Source organism: Onychostoma macrolepis, chromosome 07, assembly GCF_012432095.1.
Source record: "Onychostoma macrolepis isolate SWU-2019 chromosome 07, ASM1243209v1, whole genome shotgun sequence".
NCBI lineage: Eukaryota > Metazoa > Chordata > Actinopteri > Cypriniformes > Cyprinidae > Onychostoma > Onychostoma macrolepis.
Window position 1 is genome coordinate 4,603,663 of NC_081161.1, and position 26,813 is coordinate 4,630,475.

At 37.8% G+C, this 26,813-nt stretch overlaps 1 protein-coding gene across 1 annotated transcript in view; it reads left to right on the forward strand.

Moving 5' to 3' along the window:
* The window catches only part of dhx15 (DEAH (Asp-Glu-Ala-His) box helicase 15), a 38,577-nt gene extending 16,986 nt beyond the window's left edge, over window positions 1-21,591 (forward strand). The window contains 9 exon segments of the mRNA XM_058781429.1: window positions 8,711-8,797; window positions 9,073-9,222; window positions 9,464-9,572; window positions 14,082-14,273; window positions 16,147-16,269; window positions 18,131-18,197; window positions 18,199-18,319; window positions 20,780-20,949; window positions 21,063-21,591. Coding sequence (XP_058637412.1) covers window positions 8,711-8,797; window positions 9,073-9,222; window positions 9,464-9,572; window positions 14,082-14,273; window positions 16,147-16,269; window positions 18,131-18,197; window positions 18,199-18,319; window positions 20,780-20,949; window positions 21,063-21,180 — 1,137 coding nt within the window. The 3' untranslated portion in view covers window positions 21,181-21,591.
* The last annotated feature ends 5,222 nt before the right edge of the window (window positions 21,592-26,813 follow it).

Genomic DNA, 26,813 nt, shown 5'->3' on the forward strand with positions numbered 1-26,813 from the left:
TGTATATGTGGCACACAAAATAGATGACAGACCATGTGATTGGCTATATTTAAAAAGTAACTGAATGACACATCATTCTGCCTAACATCTCCTTTTGTAAGTCATATGGATAAGAAACAAAGTAAAGCTAAGTGATAAGATGTTTTATTTGTGGATAAACTATTTTATTCACAAAATAATATCTCTTAAAATACTTTATAGGATTATGATAATCAAAACAGTCCTGAGCTAGATCAAGCTTTGATCTTTGCAAGCCAAACTATCACTTTAATGAAATATTTTTTTCCCACTAATAAAATTATTTTATCACTAGCTAGCTCCACACTGGAGAGCTGCTTTATAACAGAAAATTAAGCTGTAACTCTAACTGAAATCGACACTGACTCTGGTTTTTCATGTTTAATACTGTAAAGCTGCTTGATTTAAGGCTATCTATTGCATAAAGTACTATATAAATAAACGTGATGTGACCGCAGAGCTCGTGCAAACATCCACATCGCTGTAATCGGATGCGTTTTTAACTGCTGTTTTCACACCGCTGTCAGTTTTTGTTGTTTATTTCGTTATTAAGAGGAAAGCGCGCAGCATTTATTTACATATTCATCCAACCACCGCTCAGCAGCTTCAGGTTCGTTCGGCTGCGTTTGCTTCTCTTGAATTGCATCCAGGAGAGCTGAAATACAGTCTTGTGCTACAGCGCCACAATGGTCAAACCGCATTATTGCAGGCTCTTGCATTAGGTGAGATCAAACGACTACTCTACAACAAAAATATTTGTTTGACAATTTTTTTTATTGTCGACGTTGTCGATAATGTTGGCTGATCGTTGCAGTCCTAGACGGATGTATGACCCTTGCACTCGCATTTTTTTTGCAGCTTCTCGCACATAGCACCACGTTTTTAAGACGCCGTGTCAAGGTGCAGCGCTGCTCATCACTGTCAGTTCAAGAAGTTTGAGCCAATCAAAAGATCCCAGAGGCGGAGCAAGCGTTTCAAGCTTTTGTTTACAGTAGCAAGTTGGCATGGTAACTTTTTAATTTGACAGCAACATGGTGAAGGAGGCATTCTGTGCTGCACTACTTTAAAAACCATTCTTGAGCGCTGCATCTCGTGTTTTTAGACACAAAGGTGCGTTCTGTGTGAACAGCTCTTAAGACTGTCATTCAACTTTCAACCTCAAATTTTAGGATTCTCTCATTTTTTGTCCATGCATAGAAAGTCCACTCAAGCTGAACTTCTAATCCATTAAAAGTGCATATAGCGATTGTAAAAGTAGTGAACATTTTATTTATTTTTTATTTTTTTGCCTTTTTTGTTGAACTTTCACTTTTGTCAGTGGAGTATGGTATCAAAGAATCAAAATATTGATGTGATTGTATCGGCACAGCTATAGTAGCATCTTCAATCTATTTAAAGAAAGAAGAGGATGAGAGAGTGACTCAAGTCTGTCAGTAGAGGGAAGGATGAGGAACAAGGAATGGTGGAAATTAGGTTTTCTTTTTTCTCTCCTTCCATCTTTAGCTTTGGTAAAGCAATGACTCATAGCATATGCTGCTTTTGTCAGCATATGATTCTTTTCTCTAATTTTGGAAAGGAAAATTACTCATCCTTCGATCGTTTGAAAAGTGTTGGAGCAGTAATGTTTTTCTCAAGTCGGTTTTGGACTGTTTGCTTTCGCTCCCTCCTGTTCTGCTTCCCGACTTGAATATGGTTGTTTGGCATTTTTGGCATGTTGACTTTGAAAAAATGAAACTCACTCTAGATGTTTTATCAGAGCTCATCCACCGTAAAGTCTTTCATCGTCTGTCATCCTTTACTCTTAGCAGGAGGTTGTGTAGATGCAGTCGCGCTCTTGTTTTCTCTACTCGCATTTCACTTCTTCGTCTCTCAAACAAGCCTGATGATTACAATGTGAAAAGCACCTGGACTCCTGCTTGACTGGCCAAAGATCTGACAGAATATCACATCTGATCAGCAGCAGTGAGTTTGCAAACATTTAGCCGAACATCTGATGAGGAGTTGATTTAATGAGTCATCGCTCCCCTACAGAAACGGCTCCGCTTGTCATTATTTCCAGGCAAAGATTACTGATGTCCTAATGAACGAACGCAAGCGTTCACTGAACTGCAAATTTCCGCATTCTTGTTCCTTCAGCGTGATGGCTATATTTGGAGCTGCAACGAAGTCTTAGCTGCATGCCTGGTTTGTGTTTTGATGTACCGAACAGCATCAGCATCTGCCTGCTTCACATATATCAAGTATCGGCCTCGTCCATCCCCCTCCGCTAGAGCATTGTGTCATTTCATCTCTCCCCTGACCACTTCCATGTTTAAAGAAGCTCTGGGTTTCTCAGAGGTTTGATTACTCGTAAGCCCGGGCATAAGCTGCTTCAGAAGTTCAAACATCCGCCGCTGTTTGCCTGCGCTGTTCAGAAGAAAATGAAAGTGGACATGGTTTCACAGGGGCTGACGTGAATATGCTGCAGCCCATGTGATGCAAACTAATGTTGGTAAAAGAGAACTGCTTATTCAGAAACATTCTATTTGATTTAAAAAAAAAAAAAAAAAAAAGGAAACAAACTGTTCACAACAATTGTTTTTGTTGCAATCAGTGATATTTTATAGAAACGAATGAAACGGTAATATTTTTATAACAATATATTTTTTAGTCCATGCACTCGAAAAAAAATAGTTTGTTTAATGAACTTTATTAAATTAAGAATCTTCCATGCAATTAGTTTAGGTCGTTAAGCACTAAAAGTCATTCACTTTACTGAAAAGCACAAAATGACACTAAATTTCAGTATTTACTCTTAATGCAGTCCTGTGCAAAGCATGCTGAAAAATACATAACTACTGCCCGGTTTATCTTAATAAGTGATATCTATATATGATTAACATTTAAGTGGATTAGGCAATGAAATTAAATTGTGACAGAAAAAGATTTGTTGCATTAGCTCATTTTAAAGCAATATGAACACAGCAAAAGTAATTTGAGGATGAGGTAACTGTGCAGTGCCTTGAATTTAGTTATTTTTTGGCACCTTGTTTTTCTGTTTTTCTGTCTTTCAGTGGCAGCAGTACATAAGGATAGGCTCAGATTACCTTGTAAAAATGTCAACTCTTCACACCCTCTGGCATATATTAAACGCAATGAATATAAGCCACCTTTTGGCAGATACGGGATGTGTGTGGATATTGTGAGATCCGCACCTGTGCAGTCACATCCTCCTTCAGGACAAATCCAGAAGCCCTTCTGCACTGCTGATGCATGGATTTATTAGATGGGATTTAACTTCACGTGACTCTCAGCAGTCACATGTAGGGAAATCGAGGACTGTGGCAAATTTCTGTAGCGACTTTCTTGTTGATGCTGGAGTTAATTGGGATGTGGTAAGATCTCCCTTGTGCTGACTGCAGGAATGGAGGGTTTATGGAAGAATTAAGGGAAAGTGAGGCTGCCGTGTGTAACCATCTAAAACAATGCATACCTGCACTTAACATTGGGTGGCAAGTCTAGCTTCTTAATTACTGTATCTGGGCAGAAAGTCATCTTCGTGGATATTTAGACCCATCTAACCTGATGGAGACCATGTCTAAAACATTTGATACGTTACTGTCCACTCTAAGCAAAGTCATAAAGCATGTTTATTTTAACTTGAAGACGAGTCCATCGGTTTTAACGGGTTGTCGATACAGCCCGGTAATAATGATGATCTTTGGAGCTCCTTCCACTCGTGCTACTTAAAACCCAGAGGTACAATGAAATTGTGCTATTGCTGGCGAAATGTCTTTTTTCATTCAATACAGAATTAGACCGACAGGAGCCGTCTCGGCCTGTTTGCGACTGCGATAGCTTCCATAGTCCCTTTTAATTCAGCATGATTGAAGGCAGGGTCTCGCTTATCTTTGTGAATATGAAATGTGAGCGACTCTGTCTGGTCAACTGCTGTCAAGGTGGAGAAGCAGTTTGAAGAGAATCTCACAAAACAAGGTTAAACTGTCAGTGTGATTATACCTAGTTACCTAAATAGCAGCACATCTGATTTAATAGCGTGTGTATTTGAAGGTAATTTCACAAAGCGCATGTGACTATGCTTGCAACAGTACTTGTACAGTACTGGTTATTTGTTTAAAAATACAGTAAAACTGTAATATTACTATTTAAAAGAACTGTTTCTGTTTTTAATATATTTTGAAGTGTAATCGATTGCTGTGATCAAAGCTGAATTTTCAGCATCATTATATTACTTCAGTGTCACATGATCCTTCAGACATCATTGTAATATGCTGATTTGCTGCTCAAGAAACATGTGATCAATGTAGAAACAGTTTTTGCTGTGTGATATTTTGTGGAGAGAGTAATGCACTACCGTTCAAGATTGAGGTAAAAAAAAAAGCTTATTCAGCAAGGATGCACTAAATTGATCAAAAGTAACATTTGTTTCAAATAAAACTTTTTTTTTTTTTAATTCCTGTTCACCGAAGTGTCATGAAAATGTTATCTTCGACGGTAATATTAAGCCGTAAAAACTGTTTTCAACATTGATAAGAACCAATATTAATGGTAAAGCACTGGGGGAAGGATCTGAAGGATCATGTGACACTACCTATGTTTCCATCCACCTATTTTTTTTAATGCGCATTTTGGAATATCTCATCAAAAAACGCTGGATGGAAACACCAAGATGTGCATCAATTCTTAATGCACATAAAAAACATTTGAGTAGGATAGACTTTTTATCCGATTAAAAAAAAAAATAGCATAAACTATGATGGAAACGCATTTATCGAATAAATTCCTCCACGCGCATCGAAAAAGACACGTGACTTTGTGCTATGAGATGGGATAACTTGACTAGCAGTGGATTGATCTCATTCACAGCATCTATATATTATGGTCATTCTGAAATGCCTGAGCAAAGTCTGTCGTCAGAGTATTTCTGTATAATTACTGTCTTTCACTACTGCGTTCCCAAACTGCAGCATCCGACCTCCGAAAGAAATGACTGCATTTATTGTTTCATCAGCTCGCTCTGAGGCGCAAGTAATTTATCATATATGAAAATGATTATACTCAGTGGCTTCTCCTAGTTTTCGTAGAGATATTTAGTGCCATTTTATCAGGAAGTGACGATTTTGTTCTCTTTGACTCGTTGGATGGAAACTGCATTATTTGCAAATGTCTTATGCAATATTCCAGTTTTTAAATTAGCATCTTTGGATGGAAACATTTGCATCACAGCAATCAATTACATTGTAGATTATATTCAAATATAAAACGATTGCTTTAAATTGTGATTTTACAATATTACTGTTTTTTTTTTTTTTTTTTTTTTAATCTAATAAATGCATCCTTGGTCAGCATAAGATACTTTTCAAAAACCATAAAATATTAATTGTTCCATTCTTTTGACTTAGTTTATGTGTCTGCCTTTAGAGTTTAACAATAAAGGAACATTGAATGAGAGACTCATTGGAGAGAATTGAAATTGCACTTATTCAAGTGAAATGTTGCTGGTATTAGCCTTGTTCGGTCAGCCCGCCTATTTTTTTCCAGACCACTTGCGCATGGATCATTGCCTCCTAAAAGATGCAATTTCTCAACACCTCACGGTTCAATGAGTATGACTAAGTACTGGTAATGCATTTAGTGTTTTTGCTGTGCAATTCATTCCAATGGCGCTCACCTTTCGATAATTTCCATGGCTACCGCTCTGGAATATATTTCATCTCAAAGGTCTTTCCCAGGTGGTCTCTTTTTTGAAAGGATGCAGACTGGTTAGGAACCCTCATTTCTTTTTATCGTGTGTCTGAAGCGATCCGGACCCCACTGTCATTCAGTGGTCTGTTAAGAGCATGCTCTGTGGGCATTGGGTCGTGGCCCTCAGTCTCCAGACTCCAGATGGCCCTTTTTCAGTGTATTCTCCCAGCCTTTCCATGAATATATAGGCAGATGATTCTTTTCAGCAGCTGAATTACATCAGGTCAAAGGCTCCATGAATAGACCCTCTGCTGCATTACCAAACCAAGCCAAACATTTGTGGCTGAAGAGAAATCCACTAATAAAAGTAGGCTTTAAATGCCTCAAAGGCATTTGAGGAGGCTGAATTACATGAAATATGAGGTTTGTTTGTTTTCTGTTAGTAATAGGGGCCAGGAAGTTTTATGAAACTCAAAATTTACATTGCAAAAACTTTTTAGTAGAGCTTGCCAAAGCACTTAGGGTATTTAAACAAACCTAACCTATTTAATTAAACTTTGGAGCTTATTTCTGCTGTAGGCATGAATTAAAGCACAAATTGTGTATTACTGTAAGATATTCGAAAAATTCTCTATATTTGATTCAAGGGAAGCATATTTGGGGACCAGTGCTTGTATTATATAAACATCCTAACTTAGAATCCTATTTATTTTGTTACCATTGTAATTTCAATTAGGATGCTTTGAAATCTTAAGAATTAATATAGGAAGTTTATGTAGTATATTATACCTTACGTTGGCACGAAATGGAAGTTTATTCTATCCATTTTCTAAATGCATGTTATTGATCTTTTTGAATTGATTTTATCCATGCATTTGTTTTGCTTTTACAGTTTTTGTTCAAAAAAGCATAACTCAATCTTTTTGTTGACACATACCAGACTTTTCCAGTCATTTAGTCCGTTTAAACCCCATCCCTTTATTACAATTGACTGCAGGCTCACATTCAGATCTGCCTCCGTCCAACCAATGCATAGAACCAAGTCCTCACCCTACATTTAAGAGAAGTCACAGTTAAGAAAAGATATGTAGCTGCTTTCGCTACATTAACTTTATAGCATGCGAAAAACATTCAAAACCATTGTTATCAGTGAATGTGAGCCTGACACCTCCACCGTTCTCTGTCCATCGATGACATCCAGCTACGGCTCCGTTGGCAGCTCATTTTTTCTGGGACACTACACAAAGCAAACCTTTAAATTATCGAGAGACTCTGTCCTACCTCTGACTTGACTCGGATTGACGTTTCTCGTCCTGTGATTCATGACCAGCATTTGGCTCTTTTGACTTGGGCCAGTAAGCAACCTTTACCTATGCAGTATTATAAAGCTCTTCCGAAGCTTCTCAGACACTGTCATCTCAGTGCATCAAAGACTGTCCACGGTCTCTAGCTCAAAGATGATTTAATATGTCACTAGCACACATGATGAAGGCCACCTGTACTGTAAAGGGACAGAGAGAGAGTGAAGGAGCGAGACGTGGCATGAATAATAGAGTTTCTTAGAGGTGGGCTTCTCTAGGGAGGGGAAGATGGCTGCATGCTGTGCACAGACATGAATCTTGCCGCCAAAAAGAGCAGTAGTAATGTGTCTGGACGGGCTGCTCGGCGGAAAGCAGTCCGGCTCAGCCAGCACACTCCCGATTTGACTTGATTGCAGCAACTGTTGCCTTACTCCCCTGTTGGGTTGTATTAGTCTTCCAGCTTGCGACAGCTCACTGAAGTGTCTTTAAGGATTTAATTCCCACTGATTTTTTTGCCTTTTTTTTCACCCCTCTCCAGTTACCACGGAACTTTTTCCTTTTAATTTGATTTTTGGTTTGCCCAGAGCAGTGCAGAACTGTCTAATCACCAATGAAATGTGCTAAAAAAAGCCACCCTGCTGGTGTAGAGAGTGGTTAGAGATTTGAATAAACCCATTAGGCTAAATATTCAACATTACTTGTCCTCCACCACTTGTGCAACTGGCATGAATGAGGTCTAAAATTGTGCAGCTTGCATCTTTTAAAGTGTGGCAGAAAAATAAATGGACCTGAGCCATGTCTAGAATGCAGAAATATCTAAAGCCCAAAGTATACTTCGGTCTTTACTCATATGTGAGGATCAACATACAATGCGCGAGATACAAATTTCGTACCAGAATAGTATGTGTGTACTGTAACTGCACGTACTTTGTATGGTGCACTGTACAGCCCTAACCAAACCAATTCCAGATTGTAGGAGGAGCTCCTCATTTAGCGATAAACTCCTCAATTTCACGTCCGCCTTCAGTCATGTCACTCCGCACTGTCGCGCACAGAAATGTCAACAACTAGAATTTATCGTTATTATCACAGGAAGACTAATTCTTATCGTGGGTATATTTCAAACGATAAGATATCACCCATCCCTATGAATGATTTACTGCCATTGTGTGAGTATGTAATCCATGAAAAGTAACCGTAATCTGATTGAGTATTATAAAATGTAACATACTTTAATTGCGACTACTTGATTTTTGGGTATCTGATTATTTAATCCGTATTACATGTAATCAGTTACTGGCCCAGGCTGGTTTTGTTTTGTATTTTATAGTAGAAACGAAACTAAGAGAGCAACAACAGAATACCGAAAACAGAAACAAACACCCAGACTGACAAGCGTTTGTGTAAGGTTATGTTAGCCGCAACTTTGGTTCAAAAGATTACAAAGATGGTTTTGTTTCTTTCATAACTTCTGGAAAAACAGCACAGACACTGGACAAAGATTAACCGCTTGCAAATGCAGTATACTTTGAAAGAGTACACGTTTGACTTTATACATATGCTAGCGTACACACACAAAAGCGAAGTATACTTTGTGTTTTAGAGAATTGAGGATGGGCTGTTTTATTTGTTTTTAAGGTGCTTTTTTTTTTGTGTGTGTGTCTGGTCAGTTTGATCTCTTGATCGTATTGTTTCTGCTCTCGTAGGTTGTGGTTTCTACAAACATCGCTGAGACGTCCCTGACCATCGATGGCGTGGTGTTTGTAATTGATCCTGGCTTTGCCAAGCAAAAGGTTAGTCTTCTCTCCTCTGTCTCACTTGTCTAATCTCGCCCCATCATCTGTTTCTCTTGCCTCTGAAATCCCCAGATAAACCCAGTGGCGGGGCTCTGACAGCGACTCGAGATGGAAAAGCTAGTTATTTATTCTGCTGACATTTCCCTAGCCCAGCTGCTGCTGTCATACATGTAGTCCAGTCAGAGATGAAGGATGGCTTCGCTTTGGCATATTGCTGTGGTGCAATGGTGTGCATTTATTATTCACACAGCTCTTTCCTTTTCGTCGCACAGGTGTATAACCCTCGCATTCGAGTCGAGTCTCTGCTCGTAACGGCTATTAGTAAGGCTTCGGCCCAGCAGAGAGCCGGTCGTGCTGGACGTACTCGCCCAGGAAAGTGCTTCCGGCTCTACACCGAGAAGGCCTACAAGACTGAGATGCAGGTTTGTGAAACCATTCATAACTGCTGCAGGCATCTGGGAAGCACACTTGTTCTGATTTTATTATACGCCAGTGAAATTGGTTGGAACGAGTTTTGGTCGATCAGCAGATGACCCTGGTTCCTTCAAGTCTTTAGTACTTATGGTCACTTCTAGCCCCCTTTTTGTACATAGAACACGGCAAATTTCCATGTAAATTTTTCTTTTTCTTTGTCTTTCTGTGTATCCTCCCTTTTCCTGTCAGGACAACACATACCCTGAGATTCTCAGGTCGAATTTGGGCTCTGTGGTGCTACAGCTCAAGAAGCTTGGTATCGATGACCTAGTGCACTTTGACTTCATGGACCCACCAGGTATGAGTTTTGCAAATAATTTCATGAATATCTATATCTGCAGTAGAATCCAGCAGAAGATTTTGCTAAATTAAGACAATACAACAAGAAAAAGCTGTTCATTTAAAATGTTCACAGGGCTCGCAAAATTTCAAAACCCTATTAGCCCTTCGGGCAGGTACTCTTCAAATTTTGGTTGCCCGAAAATTAATTTAACTAGCCTGAATTAAAAAATTACTATTTTATTTTTAAATTTAGAAAATCCGATAGGAGTTTAAATGTCAATCAAAAATATTTTCAATACACAAATATCAACAAATATGAAGGAAGGAATTTTATTTCACTATTTACAGGGTATCTGCTGAATTTTTAAAAATATACAAGGCAATTTATGACCCATTTTAAGAGCTGCACAAGTAAAATGAACACAGAATGAGCGGGGTTGGACAATGTCTATGGTAACATACAGTTTTGAGCCATAAAATTACATGATTTGCAGGGGTTGTTTCAGCAATTTACTTAATCACTCAGAAAACAAGTGGTGTAGAATTAGAATGAATAACAACATTCTAAATGTTGAGAACACCATAGAAACGTTCTAAAAAGCTGTGTGGATAAAAAGATGTGGATTCGATTAGAACTACAAATGCAAATAAAACGTGTCAAACCACAAACATGGTGGATATGAGAGACTGGTTCAGTAAAGAAGTTTATGAAGATATGTTTGGTCATTAACTTTTAAATGATTGAATGCACCTATCTAAGCAACATGTCTTTTTTGTGAAAAGTGGGGACGTCCCATAGGCGTAATGGTTTTTATACTGTACAAACTGTATGTGCTATTGCCCTACACCAACCCTACGCCTAAACCTACCCCTTACAGGAAACTTTGTGCTGTTTCAGATTTTCAATACACTCCATTCTGTGTGATTTATAAGCGTTTTGAAAAGTGAGGACATGGGGTAATGTCCTGAAAAGTCACCTTCTCCTCGTAATACCTGTCATACCCTTGTCATTATACAAATTTATGTCCTCACTTGTCACAAAAACGCGCACACACACACATATTTCTGTAAAAATGGCAAGATATTCTGAGTGTTTAAGTACATTTTTATAAAAATGCTTGGTGCTCACATTTTCTTCCGAAATGTCAAAATCTATTTAGCTCTTTTAGTGTTATGCATAGTTTGTCCGGGTCATTTCGGAGTATCTGGTGCAGCTTGGGTAAAAAAGCAACCGGACACGGCCTTTCCTAAACCGACTGATATTTCAGAGTCTGGCTTTGCTTTGATCGTGTAATTGCTTTTATGCAGTATGAAGACTGATGTGGACATTCATTAAAAGTGCATGATGGCCAGACTTGTAATCGCTGAATAGTAACGACTGGAACTTTTTCATGTGATTGGCTCATCGTCTTTTCTGAAAGGTTCATGAACTTAAAAGATCTCTAAAATTGCCTTAAAAATGTTGAGGCTTTCTGCTTCCTAAAGCCGTGGTCACACTAGACTTTGAGCATGTGAAATTGTTTGCAATGGTCGTGATATGATGTCATGCTCTGCAGCATCTTTTTAAAAACTTAAATTCAACACACAACAAATTATAACACATCTAAAATGTAAACGTATACAATCTACTCCACTTTCCTGCAGTTCTGCAGTTTTAAATTTGTTCTTTTAATTCAGTTTCGAGGTCATGCTGTGACGTATCGATCGGCTGTTGGTCAAACGCTTTCATGTGATGTGAATTCAGAGTTCACCAAGCTTGAACTTTGCAATGCAGCGAAATGCAAAACTTTTTGCACGGGCTTGCGTTTCTGGTCTGATGCATTCGCATGCGTGTCAATGGAATGAAAAGTGCAGTATGACCGCCCCTTAACAAAGCATTGCATTTGACTATCTACTAGTGGTGTAACAGTACACAAATATGACTGTTCGGTACATACCTCGGTTTTAACATCACGGTTCGGTATGATTTCGGTACAGCAGGGGGGAAAACTACACTTTTTTTTCATTTTATTTTATTTATTTTTTTAAATTGTGGTTTACTGAACAAGTTGCTCTTTCTTTAAGGACATTCAGTTATAGTTTAAATTTTCTGAGTGATAATCTACCTCAGTTTATGCTTAACTATAGGGATCCCTTTTATATTATAAGGTTACAATTAGGCCTAACAACTTAACCCAAACTTAAATTTAATTACTATTTATTTTTAAATAGATGATCAACACTCAACTTAAAAAAATAAAAAATTGTATGCAAACATATAAATTGCACATAATGCGGTTTTAACTTAACTTATAAATAATACAACTTCTAGGCTATTTGTTAAAATATTAAATTACACACTGGCTGTCATAGCATGTTTCATAACAGATTAATTTAACCATACATTAAATAATTAAGACTAACAGGTTTGGTAAAATATAACGAGTAGCCTATATGGTGTAATATTTCGCGAAATGCTCCTAGTGAACTAACGAGCTGTGGACACTGATGACTTGCTGAGGTAAATGAAATGCTACGTGACATTTTATTTCCACGCTGTTTTGTTGATGTCTTTCTGCGGTTGAAGCCCTGATTGAGATGTTCAGTCATGTTTATTCGTGTTAAAACTAGTAGTACAGAGGAAGGAATGATGGCGTTCACTCGCGCTCAGACACGGGCCGCTCGAGTCAATGCTTGTGTTGGGTTTATACGAGCACGTTTCTGAACCGTCCCAGAAGCGGCTCTCCCAAGGCGTTTATACAGCGATCTGTCATCCCGCATCAAAGCAGGTCAAAACGCCATCTATTATTAGAATTTCCCGAAAAAATTAATAAAAATAAAATACCGTACACATGCGTACCGAACCGAAAGACCTGTACCGAAGCGGTTCGGTATGAATACGTGTAACGTTACAACCCTTCTATCTACGTAAATTTATAGCTGGGTAATATAAAAGGGAGATGGTATTGCATATGCATTTGTTCTGAAATCTCTTAAAAGGGTTGTACGTCCATGCCCCCCCCCCCCCACACACACACACACACACACACACACAGTGGTGGCCAACACTAGTATTTTCACCAGCTTAAAAACGGTTTTAAGCCTGTTATTTCTATCTTTTGCTGTAGTGTTTCAGTAGGAAATATCATTTCCAAACATTCATTTTGCCATTGATTGTAATAATCCAGTAAGATTTTTGTCTGACAGCAGCCAATGCTTCACATAGAGATCTGATCTGATCATCATCAGTCTGTCTGGAGTGACAGACAAACTGAGACTCAATCCAGAAGAACTGTGGCAACATCTCCGAGATGCTTAATGGCAAAATTAATTATTTGGAAATGTAAACTGATATTTCCTACTGGCACACTATAGCAAAAGATGGAAATAACTTGGATGCACTGAATCAGACATGCAAATGAAAAAACAGCAGAGATTTGTATTGCTTGGATGAAGCCAATGGAAGCCATTTGCTTGGTGACATTTGCCAAATGCTTGCTTATACTTTCTTCACTTTAAAACACCTTTAGCTTTCTCTCTCATTGATTTTGCCTTCAGTTAACACATCGACACGTTCCCTGCTATAGTTTATTTCGGTGTTGTCCACATGTGTAAATTACTTTTTCCAGCTGGGTTCACTGCATAGCACCTATACTTAATTTTTGCCTCAAACGTATTACTTGCTTTAGCACGAGTAATGCGACATCCTTTCAAAACAAACAGAAAAAGTATGTCTGATAAACCAGATCAATACTAGTTCATAATGACAGACTGACCGCTGCACTTCTTTTAAATGAAGTTTTCCTGACTCATTGATAAAGACCGCCACAGTCTTTCATCCTATTCAGCAAACTCCTCCAAACCTTAGGCAATGCTAATTTTTAGTTAACATGCAACTGGTCATTAGAGCCAAACTCTCTAGAGCCAAAGGTCAGTAATTGAATTTGTTGGTGTGTGACTAGTGTTGATGCATTAAGTAGAGGTTCCTCCCTATAATTGAATTAGTGGCACTGCTGTTTGGAACTGCTTGCATGTCAGATGAAAAATTAGCCCCCTTTGTCTTCAGGAGACCACAGCCACAATGTTTTCACAGCAAGAAATGGCTTTCATTATGTGCATTTTTATAAATAAAGTATCTAAGACAAGTATCACAATTACTTTTTCCTCATGCTTGGGGTTAGATTTGAAAAACCTAACTAAAAACCACTTAGTGTGTGATGTGTCGTCTACAATGTTAATTGTTGTTTTAACTGTGTGTGAGCTGACATTGAATTTGTCGCTTTGCAAAAATCGAACAAAACGCCTCGAATGTCCACGCTTTCGCTGTTATGAAACTTATTGCAATACAGTTAGAAAGCCAAAAAAAATTGGTAAAGCAGTGTTTTTACTGAATGAATCTGCACATGCAACCCCCCCCCCCCCCCCAATATTACACGCCCTCACTCTGAATAATTTTACAAAAAAAGCTCCCGTAGTATTTTCCTATTTAGTTTCACATTTCAATTTCATGTATTATAATTGTTTTTTTTGTTTTTTTTTCTGCCAGCTCCTGAGACCCTGATGCGAGCCCTGGAGCTGTTGAACTATCTGGCGGCGCTGAATGACGACGGTGACCTGACGGAGCTGGGCTCCATGATGGCTGAGTTCCCTCTCGACCCCCAGCTGGCCAAGATGGTCATCGCCAGCTGCGACTTCAACTGCTCCAATGAGATCCTGTCCATCACCGCAATGCTATCAGGTAGTATATGCTCACATACACATGACCCTTAGAGTAGTCTAATGGACTATGAAATATTAATTCTTTGTAGCTCACTCATTATCAATTAGCAGAGCAAAAAATGTTAATCTTCTGTTTTATTGTCTACTTATGCACAATTTCAAGTTGCTAACCAAGTTGCATAAACATAATGGTTGCATAAACAAACAGTCTGCTTATGCGTTTAGCTGCTTGGCTGAAGCCATTATCTAGAACGACTCTCAAAGGAAGTGCTCACAAACAGTCCAGTCTCTTAATGTGTCACACTGTAAGACTGCCAAATCAGAATGGCGCTTGAAGCTATTAAATGTCTGATGCAGAGGGGTGGGGGAGAGAAGGACATAGGATATGATGATCGCTTACTAGCGCTTAAGAGGTTCAGGCTTTGTCCATCAGTCTGATCTGACCTGAGTAAACCTTCAAACAATGCTAGGCTTCAGATCGGGTCCAGTATAACCTAAACTCATAAACATTTGAACCTCACTTATTCCTAATTACACTGAAAAAATATTTAGGTCTAAATTTAAGATTTATTTTTTTGAATTGCATGTAGAATTTCTATCTATAAACTTAATGTGATGTAAATTTGTCACAGTAACCAGATTTATGTATTTATTATCAATACATCCAATTTGTTTCAGTCTCCTACATTTCAGCTAATTGAATATTGCTTGTTCAGCAGCTAGTCAAATTGTGTTTGTATTAAAATTGAATTAATGTAGTTTGCAGGAGATTCTTAGCAATTTGAATAAATTCAATTGTATTTAAATTCCCATTTTATGTATGATTGGCAAATATGCATCACAGTAATTTAATTCCATAGTTAAAATGGCGTGTTCGTCACATCGGAAAAAGATTGTATTTGAGTTAAACTAAAATGAAAGTCGCTGCAAAGCGTGTCAGTGAGAACCTTTTAGATGCAATGGATGTAGCATCTGTATTGACAAACTTGTTGAAATGAAATGATCAATTTGTGTATATATACAGTGCTATGTAACATATTTGCAAAATACGACAATATTGTACAATTAGACTATAAAGTTTAGATTTACAGAACCTTCATAACGATTTTATTCAGATGTGTTTAACTGATGCATTTAAAAAGTATCTCTTGAAAGCATTTTATTTTTTGGTCTAGTGTTAACCTTAAATGTCTCATATCGTCTTAATTATGACTTTTGATATTCTGTTTTCACCATGAAGATTGCCTTGCTGCTGACATGGCATAATAAAAATACAGCACCTTCATAAATAGAATACAGTCACAAAAAAGCGAAATGCACTGATGCACATTGTTCATGCATTATTTTCAAGTTTAAAAATCTTGCTTATTTTTGTAGAAATGGTACATCGCTATCTTGTGCAAATTTGGTTTAAATGTGTCATTTGAATAATTGGTGCTCATAAACAGCTGTTGAGACAGTACTTTTGAAATAAAAGGAGCATTGGACCCGAAAACAGCATTCCTTGCACCATGACCAAGCAAGTGGATTATGATTTCCCAATTTCCTTCAACACTAAAAGTGTGCAATTCAGATGCATAAATCCTAAATTCAGGCCTAAATATTTTGAGGGCATGTATTGTAAATGAACACACGTAACGTCAATCGAGTGACGCCCAGGAGAATATCAGACCCCAAGTGTAAATTAATTTGCGCAGGCGCAGTTCCTCTTTTCCAGAAAGGCATATCAAAAGCCGAGAGAAGCGTCTCTCCCCCCACCCCGTCCTACCATTTGGTGTAGCGTACCCTGTGCCGTGCTCTAGCCTCAGAACTAGGCCTTGTGTCCTGTCTGGGTGAACGCTTGACTCATCCCTATGGGCGGCTATGTTGGGGCCCATACCAACCTTGTTTAGTCCCACAGTGCTTTGTGCGGCCCACCGAAGCTAAGAAGGCAGCCGACGAGTCCAAAATGAGGTTCGCCCACATCGACGGGGACCACCTGACCTTGCTCAACGTCTACCACGCCTTCAAACAGAGTATGTATACATGACACACACACACACACACTATCATCTTGTGCTCATGTGAGATGATTCCCTCCACCCGTTTTTAATTAGCCTAATTGCCTAAATCTATTACAACTAATTTCAGGTTGTTTTTGTAGGTGGCCAAAAATCGTAATTTGTTTCATCAAAATCGGTGCCTGTGAGGCAGCGTGCTATTAAAACTGTTCTGAAAGGCACAGCGACTTGCGTTGCAGTTCATTCGTCACGTCAGCTTCCATATTTTCTCCCAAACTCCCATGGGGTTTCTCGCACCTCACTGGTTTTATCTAGTAGTCAGTGCTCATATGAAGCATGCTAACAGTCAGGAGAGGATGTTGATGTTTATTTGAGGCTGACAAGTTTCTTGTTAAAGTATTTTGATTTGTCGCTGCAAAAAAATTTGCGCATCACAATTTTTAATAATACAGACTTTTTTTCCTATAGCACCATTCAAAAGAAATATGTTAATCTGTTATATCATGCATCAACATGCTATAGAAAAAAGTCTGTATTATTAGTCCTTTAGATAAGTTAATAGATATGGGGTCTCTGGCCTGTTGATTAGATTTGAAAACATTGACAGTAGAGTTCAGAGTTCTAACCAATAGGTTTTAATGATTAGTTATAGGTATTATCTGTAATCTTGGATATAAACCCTTTAAATTAGAGTTAAATTACAAAATTGAATTAGAGTTTACAGTTAACCTTGAGGGACAAAAAAGCATTGACATTCATTGTTTTTTGTTTTTTCACCCTTTAAGTGAATGTTAACACAATTCAGCACACAAATGTATTTGGAAAATATATTCCAACCATTTAGGATACAGTCATGAAAATTACGAAATTTCATTATGACCAATTGAATACTGTAATATTCATATCAAAGCAGATTTTAAACATAATCTAGTAATTAATCTTAAACTACTAACTATAACTTTCATAAATAGCTTTATAGGCTCCATAGTTTGATATGGAGCCATAGCTAGCTTTACATTTTTGCCATTATTAGAAAAATGGTCTAAACTTTATGTACTTTGAAAATTCCAGAACATCACTAGACATGTAGAAATAAAGAGAGTTAATGTGAATGTTTTTGTTTTCATTTTTTCCTGACCTGTACTGTCTTTGTAATAAATTTGAGAATGTCATCTACTGTTATATGTACAGTTTTTACCAACTTTTGGTGAAAATTAGGTATTTAATTGCTTTACTATGCTGATTCTCCGAGGAATACATTTCTTCCAGCTAAATAACAGCATGGGCCAATTGCCGGTATGGTATCGGTATCACAATATTTCTTGCATTCTTAGTTCCAGTAACTAACTTACTACAGTAAAGTAACTTCAATATAGTATATTACTTATGCATTGTTCTGTCATTGTTGCACTGTATGGATACATTTCTGTGAATTTAAAAAGTGAAGTGTAATTTTTTTTTAATATTGTCTAGCTAATGTTGATGGACAACTACAAGCACGCCATTTGAAGGTTGATTCCTTCAAAATAATAAACACTTTGGTTTTGAGGTGCTTGTGAAACACTGTTCTTTTAGTTTGAACATCCTAACAACATAGACTCGACTTGAGATTGGAGTGGCAATATGTTTGGTCTTCCAGTAGCAGATAAGTGGAGAAGTGTTTGGGAGACCGGTTTAGAAACAGTGTTTTGTTTTGTTTTTTTTCTGCACAAATTACACACTTCACTTTGAAGCAGCATTTTAAATCAATTAATTTTTATTAAGCTGCATATTTAGTGTTTTGTAAATTTGTAGATTTTGCAGTGCTGGCCAGAGTTCAGATCTGCTTGGATGTTGCTCTTAAGCTGGTTTTAATGTTTAACCCTTCTGTTTCAAGACCACGAGGCGGTGCAGTGGTGCTATGATAACTTCGTTAACTACCGCTCGCTGATGTCGGCTGATAATGCGGCAGCAGCTCTCACGTATCATGGACCGCTTCAACCTGCCGCGACGCAGCACAGAGTTCACCAGCCGAGACTATTACATCAACATCCGCCGCGCTCTCGTCACAGGCTTCTTCATGCAGGTGCGTTTGCCAAAAATATCAATTATTGAACAAAAAAACAACCCAGTAAGCTTCTTAAGTCCTGCCAAGGTTTTGATTCAGAGTGCTTTGAACATCTGTAATGTGTGCAATTGTAGATCTCCCTCAATGTTGTTGCGCACAGAGATGTGCTTTATGGTAAATTGTAATGTCCATTGTGATAATCCTCTGTTTATCCTGTGGAAATGTCCTCAACCCAGAGGCTTAAAACATTGTGTTAGCATATCAGCAGAAAATGGATGTGGCCTTGTGGGTCGCTTGAACTGATCTTGATAAATATGCACTGACTGTGGTTATACCAAGAGTTTGCCTAGTTCTGGATGCTGATTGGTCAGTGTAGTGTTCCAGCTGTGTTAAAATGGTCAATATATGATGCACCCCACTTGAATTCACATAACATTTTCATGAAAATATTTACTTAAATACACTATAAAAAATGTCAAAGGTGTAAATATAAAAATACACTCCAATAGTCTTTGTTTTAAGAAAATTCTACTACAACATTTCAGTTTGTTACTTATGGATGCCCATTTTTGCCACAGGATAAAAATAAAGGTAATTGCAATCTTTTATCTCACAATTTGGACTTTTTGTTTCTTGTAGTTTTTAGAGAAAAAAAAGTCAGAATTTTGAGAGAACTTGGTTCTGAGAAAAAATAATATAAAACATGTACTTGTGACTTCCTTCTCTAACTATTCTGACTATATCTTGCTTTTGTGGCTTTTTCTTAGGGGATTACAAGAAAAAAAGTCTGATTTGTGAGATGCACTATATTGCCAAAAGTATTGGGTCACCCCCTTCTAATGAACAGGTTTGACTACTTTAGTAATTTCCATGAGTACAAATCTTAATGTTTAAGCATATAATGATATTCTAGGGAATTGTGTGCTTCTAATTTTAAAGCAACAGTTTGAACAGGACCCTTTTCTATTCTAACATGACAATGCCTCTGTGTATAAGGCAAGGTTCAAAAAGAAATGATTGATTTAGTCAGTGTGGAAGAACTTGACTGGTCTGCAGAAAGACAAGTCCTAATCCAAGCTGAACACCTCTGGTGTGACTTTAAATGCAGATCTTGAGCCAAAAACTCTTTACCAAACACCAATGACTTGTACATACACTATATGGACAAACATATCAGGACACCCCCTTCTTTAGAACAGAAAAAGGCACTTCCAAAACTGTGGCAACAAAGATGGAAACACAATTCATGTATTTAAAAATTGTATTTCCATCTCTGTTGCAACAGTTTTGGAAGTGTCTAAAATGACTGTACCCATATGTACAAGTCATTGGTGTTTGGTAAAGAGTTTTTGGCTCAAGATCTGCATTTAAAGTCACAGCAGAGGTGTTCAGCTTGGATTAGCTGGCTTTCTGCAGACCAGTCAAGTTCTTCCACACTGACTCAATCAATCATTTCTTTTTTAACCTTGCCTTATACACAGAGGCATTGTCATGTTAGAATAGAAAAGGGTCCTGTCCAAACTGTTGCTTTAAAATTAGAAGCACACAATTCCCTAGAATATCATTATATGCTTAAACATTAAGATTTGTACTCATGGAAATTACTAAAGTAGTCAAACCTGTTCATTAGAAGGGGGTGACCCAATACTTTTGGCAATATAGTGTATATACTCAAAATTGCAAAGAGGAAAAGTTAGTGATTGCCTTTTTTTTTTTTTTTTTTTAATTCCATAGTTTAAACACTATTTTTAGCCATTTCTGAGTGAAGATGGTTTCAAAGAAAATCCTTCACCAATTTCTTTTCTTTTTTTTTTTGTACTAGAATCAGCAATTTTGTATTGGTAATACAGTCTCAGCTGAAGGGTTGTCAAGACAGTAACACCCTTTGACCGTGAATATATTGTAATAAAACAGCCTTGAGTGATCATATCACTTTAGTTAATTCTTAATCCACTGAATTTTTCTTAATCCTTAACTAAAATACAGCTAGTTTTAAAGCAAAATTTCATTTCTCCCTTTATTCTCCTCTTGTCTGAATTAAAAGTTACTGTGTCTGTTGGGAATACAGGATCACTGAAGCTTGCAAATATAATGCATGGCTTTCTATCAAAGTGTGAGCGTTTAAACGCGCACAAGAATTCAAGGCAAATTTAGTCCGGCGTAGCGAAAATAAATGACGTTTTTATCGAGTCGCTCTCTGGGAGGGGGTTCCTGAAACAAGTGACCTGACTAGTTGAATTACTCCATTAATATTGAAATATTTGTCAACATTAACCTTTACCAGTGAGACAAATTTGCCTTATAGTATGAATTACCAGGCGCTCTATTGCCAGCATCTCTGTTTGAGTCGGCCGTTTATTGAGACTGATTGCCCAGGTTAATCTCGACATCCTTACGGCATCTGAAGGAACGGCCGCGTGCACGTTTGGTTAGCTTGTGGTTGATTTATTCGTTAATTTGCGTCTCTGGTGTTATCAGGTTGCTCACCTGGAGCGCACCGGCCACTATCTCACAGTGAAGGACAACCAGGTGGTCCAGTTGCACCCTTCCACTGTACTGGACCACAAGCCCGAGTGGGTTCTCTATAACGAGTTTGTGCTGACCACCAAGAACTACATCCGCACCTGCACTGATATCAAGCCCGAATGGTAAGCTGAAACATGCAAATGCATTGAATTTGTTTGTGCGTTGTTGGCAAATGCTTCTGCAACAAAGAAAGAAAAAACCAAGCAAACATTCTGCGTATCTTCTCATCCTTCAGGCTGGTGAAAGTCGCCCCTCAGTACTACGAAATGGGCAACTTCCCTCAATGCGAGGCTAAGAGGCAACTGGAGCGCATCATTGCTAAACTTCAAACCAAGGAGTATTCTCAATACTAAACCTGCGCAACGGTGTAAGGACTGTACAGTTTGAATTATGCGCTGTGCAATGCTTCTGAAGTTGTACATCGTCACATGTCGACATTAGGTTTCTGTCTGTGTTTCGTTTTCTGTTTTGATTTGTCATCAAGATATAATTATTTTTTTATAACTCTTTGCTCCCGCCTCTGCCGCGTGTTTTGGCACATGGGGAAAGCATATTGTTTAATTGGTCACTCTAGGCACTAAGGATTGGTTGGGAGCAAATGCTTAACAGGGATAAACACCATCAACTTTTTTTGCATGAGCATTCATGTGGATGTTGACATTCCTTATCGACATTGAGAACTTCCTGCTATGTTATTGAGTAGAAAAGTCCCTGTTTATTCTGTAAAGGAGCTTTTACTTCAATAATAAATGACCTTGATATCAGTCATGCTCAGGTTCATTCTTTTTGTTGACTCTGTTATACAAATAGTTAACATGCAAGGAGGCCCTAAATTGCAGAAATGCATTCACAGCTTAGGAGTTAGGACTTATCAAAATAAAATAGCATAGTATGTTTGTTATTAGTTTAGTTAGAGATATACCAAATGTAAGTTCTGCTCAGCCATTATTTCTGTAAATTGCTTAAATTAACAAAGTAGTACAAGAGTGGTCATCTTTGTTAGGGTTGAGATGAGGGCAGCCATGTTAATGTGTTCATTTATGAGGTTAATTGCATGTTTAACCGCATTAATTTTTTAATCATTCACCCAATTTAGGATTCCAGCAGTTTCCTCCTTTTAGGTCTGATTTCTAAAGACTAGTTGAAGAAATACTTAAAGGGGTCATATGACTATGCTAAAAATAACATTATTTTGTGTATTTGGTGTAATTCGATGTGTTTACGTGGTTTAAGGTTCAGAAAACATCTTCCACATACCGCACATTGTTGCTTCTCGCTATCCCACCTTTCTGACTTCTAGAAATTTTTACACAGCTCATCGTTCTGGAAAGTGTGGTGTGCTCTGATTGGCCAGCTATCCAGTGCATTGTGATTGGCCGAATACCTCAAGCGTGTGACGGATATGTTACGCCCCTTACCATATTTGGAAACACACAGCGTCTACATGACGTGGCGGCGGCGTCGACAATGCTACAGCAAGAATAAAAGTTACGCCACCTTTCTCTGTGTAAACATTTGGGTGTTATGCAAATCTAAAGTCACACCGAGGACGATAAAGATAGTTGTGAAAATCGTTCACACCACAACTATAATGATAAAGGCTCAGAGAAACAATATTGTTATAGTATCGTCCGCTGGTGTTGACGTTAATATATTTATCTTTATAATTATCGTTCTTGGTGTGAACGGGCCTCAAGTCATTTGACTGCCCTGTATGGTAGAATCATAAAAGCTAAAAATATAGATTTCAATGGATTATTGCTAAGAGTGCTAAGTCATATGTAATATTTCTGAGCAATTAACCATCTGATGCATTGTCATTTCTAAAATGTAAATAAAACTGCAGACCTGGTATGCTGTTTGGAGTACAAAATATTGATTGTCTTTGAAAAATTTAGTATTGTCTGCATTGAGTTTAAAGTCATTCAAGTTAATATTCTAATATTTCTGTTGTCTTAATTTTATTTTGTTTGTCTCATGTTATGTACAGTTACTAGAAAAAAGAAAAGGAAAAAGGGGCACCAGTGTAGTTATTAACTAAAATGATTTTTTTTTAAAGATGAAGCTAAAATAATACCCTCCAGTTCATTCATGAACCCCAGCTTGTAAAATAATAATGACAGCATAAAATGATTAAAACTAACTCTAATTTAAATGAAAATTGAAAATAAAAGCTAAATCAAAATAATAAATGCTATAGTATATGAATAATACTTCAATGCCTAGAAAGTGATCCAAATAATTAGTTACAAATCTAAAATAACTGATTCTAATAAAAGTAGTAGTATTCAAGTAAGCCCCTTAATATGATCTACTGTATATCATCACTTGTGGAAGCAATTGACTTTTAAGGGCACCAAAAATGCATGTTATTTGTACATCTTTGTACATCAGCGTTTCAGTTGATTCTAATATAAATACACCTCAATATGGATAGTCAGTTTTGTGAAAGAATCGGAATGAAAAAATAATTGAAGAGCACAAGGCAGAGGATGGATGCAAGTCACTGATTAGCCCTTACCCTTGGAGTACAGTTCAATCAATAATTAAGAAATGGAAAGAGTACGGCTGTCAATGTACCTAGAGAAGGATGTTCTCGAAACCTGAGTGGCCATGCAAGAAGGACACTGGAGACCAATGAAGGAGTTACAAGCTTCAGTGGCTGAGATTGGAGAGACTTGTGGATATGACAACTGTCATCTGGGTGCTTCACCAGTTTCAGCTTTATGGAAGAGTGACAGAGAAGCCACTGTTGAAAATGTCATATGACATCTCGGCTGTAGTTTGCCAGAAGGCATGAGGAAGACTCTGAAGCCAGATGGAAGAAGAGCCTCTGGTCTGATGGGACCAAAATTGTGCTTTTGGCCATCAAACTAAATGCCATGTTTGGTGTTCGCCAATCGCTGTGCATCATCAGAAACGCACCATCCCGACCGTGAAGCGTGGTGATGAAGTTCTGCGCAGATCCTGGAAAGATTGTGGGGTGTAGTGGATGATATCAATGCAGCAAAACACGGGTAAATCCTGGAGGAAAACCTGATGCACTCTGAGACACCTGCGACCCAGGAGATGATTTATTTTCTGGGACGGCGACCCAAACACGAAGCCAAAGCTACACAAGAAGTGCTTATAAACAATGTTGAAGTCCAGGAGTGGCCAAGCTTGAGATCTCAATCCAATTGAGAATTTCTGGGTGGACACAGAAGAGGCTGTTCGCTCACAATCTCCATGAAACTAGACTGAGTTTAAGCAGTTTGTCAAAGAGCAATGGGAAAGCATTGCATTGGCTAACAGAGACCCATCCAGACAGACTTATGGCTTGTGAAATTCTTCGAAAGATGCATCAACTAAGTAGAGTTGTGTGCAGTTCAGATCTGATTTGAATTGAAAAGCAATTCTCAATTCAGTTATTGAATTTGAACTGAGGTATGAAATGGGATGCAGATTGCAATTCAAATGTGACAGTAAAGTAGAATTTTCATTAATTTTAAAGAAATTCCTATGACTATTTTGAACTAAATCTAAGAACTAAAATTTTCTCCATAGGGAAACAGATTTTTTTTAACGATTATAATCATTTAAAGACTGACCTGTTGTCAGCTCTGAAGTTGTTTATCAATGGTATCTACTGAAGCCAAAAACTGCATTACCCATGATGCTGTGCAGAAAATTTTTGCCAGAAGAGCTTGCTGTGAAAGTTCTCTCCCATGAAGTTGGTCTTCCTCCGCTCTCAAAATACTTAAATATTTGTATGTGTGTATATATACAGGTGTATCTCAATAAATTAGAATGTAGTGAAAAAGTTAATTTTTTCTTGTAAGTTATTTCAAAAAGTGAAACTTTCATATATTTTAGATTCATTGCATGTAAAGTAAAACATTTCAAAAGTTTTTTTTTTTTTTTTTTTAATTTTGATGATTAGAGCTTACAGCTCATGAAAGTCAGAAATCAGTATCTCAAAATATTAGAATTTTACATTTGAGTTTCAATAAATGACCATCCCTACAGTATAAATTCCGGGTATCTGGAGAAGACTGCTGACTTCGCAATGGTCCAGAAGACGAACATTGATGCCCTCCACAAAGAGAGTAAGGCACAGAGAGTCATTACTGAAAGGTGTGGCTGTTTACAGAGTGCTGTATCAAAGCATATTAAATGCAAAGTTGACTGGAAGGAAGAATTTGGGTAGGAAAAGGTGCACAAACAACAATGATGACCGCAAGCTTGAGAATACTGTCAAGCAAAGCTGATTCAAACACTTGTGAAAGCTTCACAAGGAGTGAACTGAAGCTGGAGTCAGTGTATCAAGAGTCACCACGCTCAGACGTCTTCAGGAAAAGGGCTACCAAACCACTTCTGAAGCAGAGTCAACGTCAGAAGCATCTTACCTGGGCTGTGGAGAAAAGGAATTGACTGTTGCTCAGTGGTCCAAAGTCCCCTTTTCAGATGAAAATACATTTTGCATTTCATTTGGAAATCAAGGTCCCAGAGTCTGGAGGAAGAGTGGAGAGGCACAGAATCCATGTTGCTTGAAGTCCAGTGTGAAGTTTCCACAGTCAGTGATGATTTGATGTCATCTGCTGGTGTTGATCCACTGTGTTTTCTGAAGTCTACAGTCAACGCAGCCATCTACCAGGAAATTTTAGAGCACTTCATGCTTCCTTCTGCTGACAAGCTTTATGGAGATGCTGATTTCATTTTCCAGCAGGACTTGGCATCTGCCCACACTGCCAAAGGTACCAAAAGCTGGTTCAATTACCATGGTGTTGGTGTGCTTGACTGGCCAACAAACTCACCATACCTGAACCCCATAGAGAATCTGTGGGGTATTGTCAAGAGGAAGATGAGAGACACCAGACCCAACAATGCAGATGAGCTGAAGGCCGCTATCAAAGAAACCTGGGCTTCCATACCACCTCAGCAGTGCCGCAAACCGATCACCTCCATGCCACGCCGAATTGAGGCAGTAATTAAAGCAAAAGGAGCCCCAACTAAGTATTGAGTACATATACAGTAAATTAACATACTTTCCAGAAGGCCAACAATTCACTAAAAATGTTTTTATTGGTCTTATGAAGTATTCTAACCGAAGACTTAAACTACTTCAGTCTGTGTGCATTGAATTTATTTAATACACGAGTTTCACAATTTGAGTTGAATTACTGAAATAAATGAACTTTTCCACGACATTCTAATTCATTGAGATGCACCTGTGCATATGCATATATATATATATATATACATATTATACAATAAACGTAATGTATTTTTTAATCAACTTTAAATCCATGGTTTTATATTCCAACATTGTTTTTAATTTGATTGTCATGCACAATGCTTAATTGGATTGCAGTTCTGTGTCTCACTAAACCTAGGAAGTACAGAATCTTACCTTTGTCTTTGTGCAAATTTCAAATTCATTTTTTGCTTCAATCCAAACTTGCCTCGTAGCTGGTTGGTTGGTTTGGTTTGGTTTTTGGCATATAATGTTTGAACAAAGGCTTCTATTGGAAAAATGAAGGGGAAAAACACTTCCGGAACCAATGTTGCACAAATGCACCCATTGAAATTCAGTACATTCTTCCAAATTTGATTCAATGCTAATTAAAATTTAAGCTCATGAACTGAAAGCAAGCCAGTTTTAAAACTCTGAACTACTCTGAACATATAACAACTTAAAGTTGGTAAATTACTTTAGTTTGTGCAATACATTTTTTTTTTTTTTTTTTTTTGGTACCAATTTGTAGATTTTTTTTTCTTACTTTTTGGTCGATCAGTATTAAAAAAAAACAAAAAAAACTAAATCAGTGTTGTAAATTGATAAAACATGAAAACTTAAAAACCATGTTAACTTCACCTCTCATTCTGTAGGCTAGTTTCTCAGCTGTCGGCCTGCTGAGTCTGCTGAAGCGTGAAAGCATCAGAAATTGTAGAGCTGAGCTGGGCATCCTTGAAAATAGTGGCTTCCTTTAGGCCCCCGGTCAGC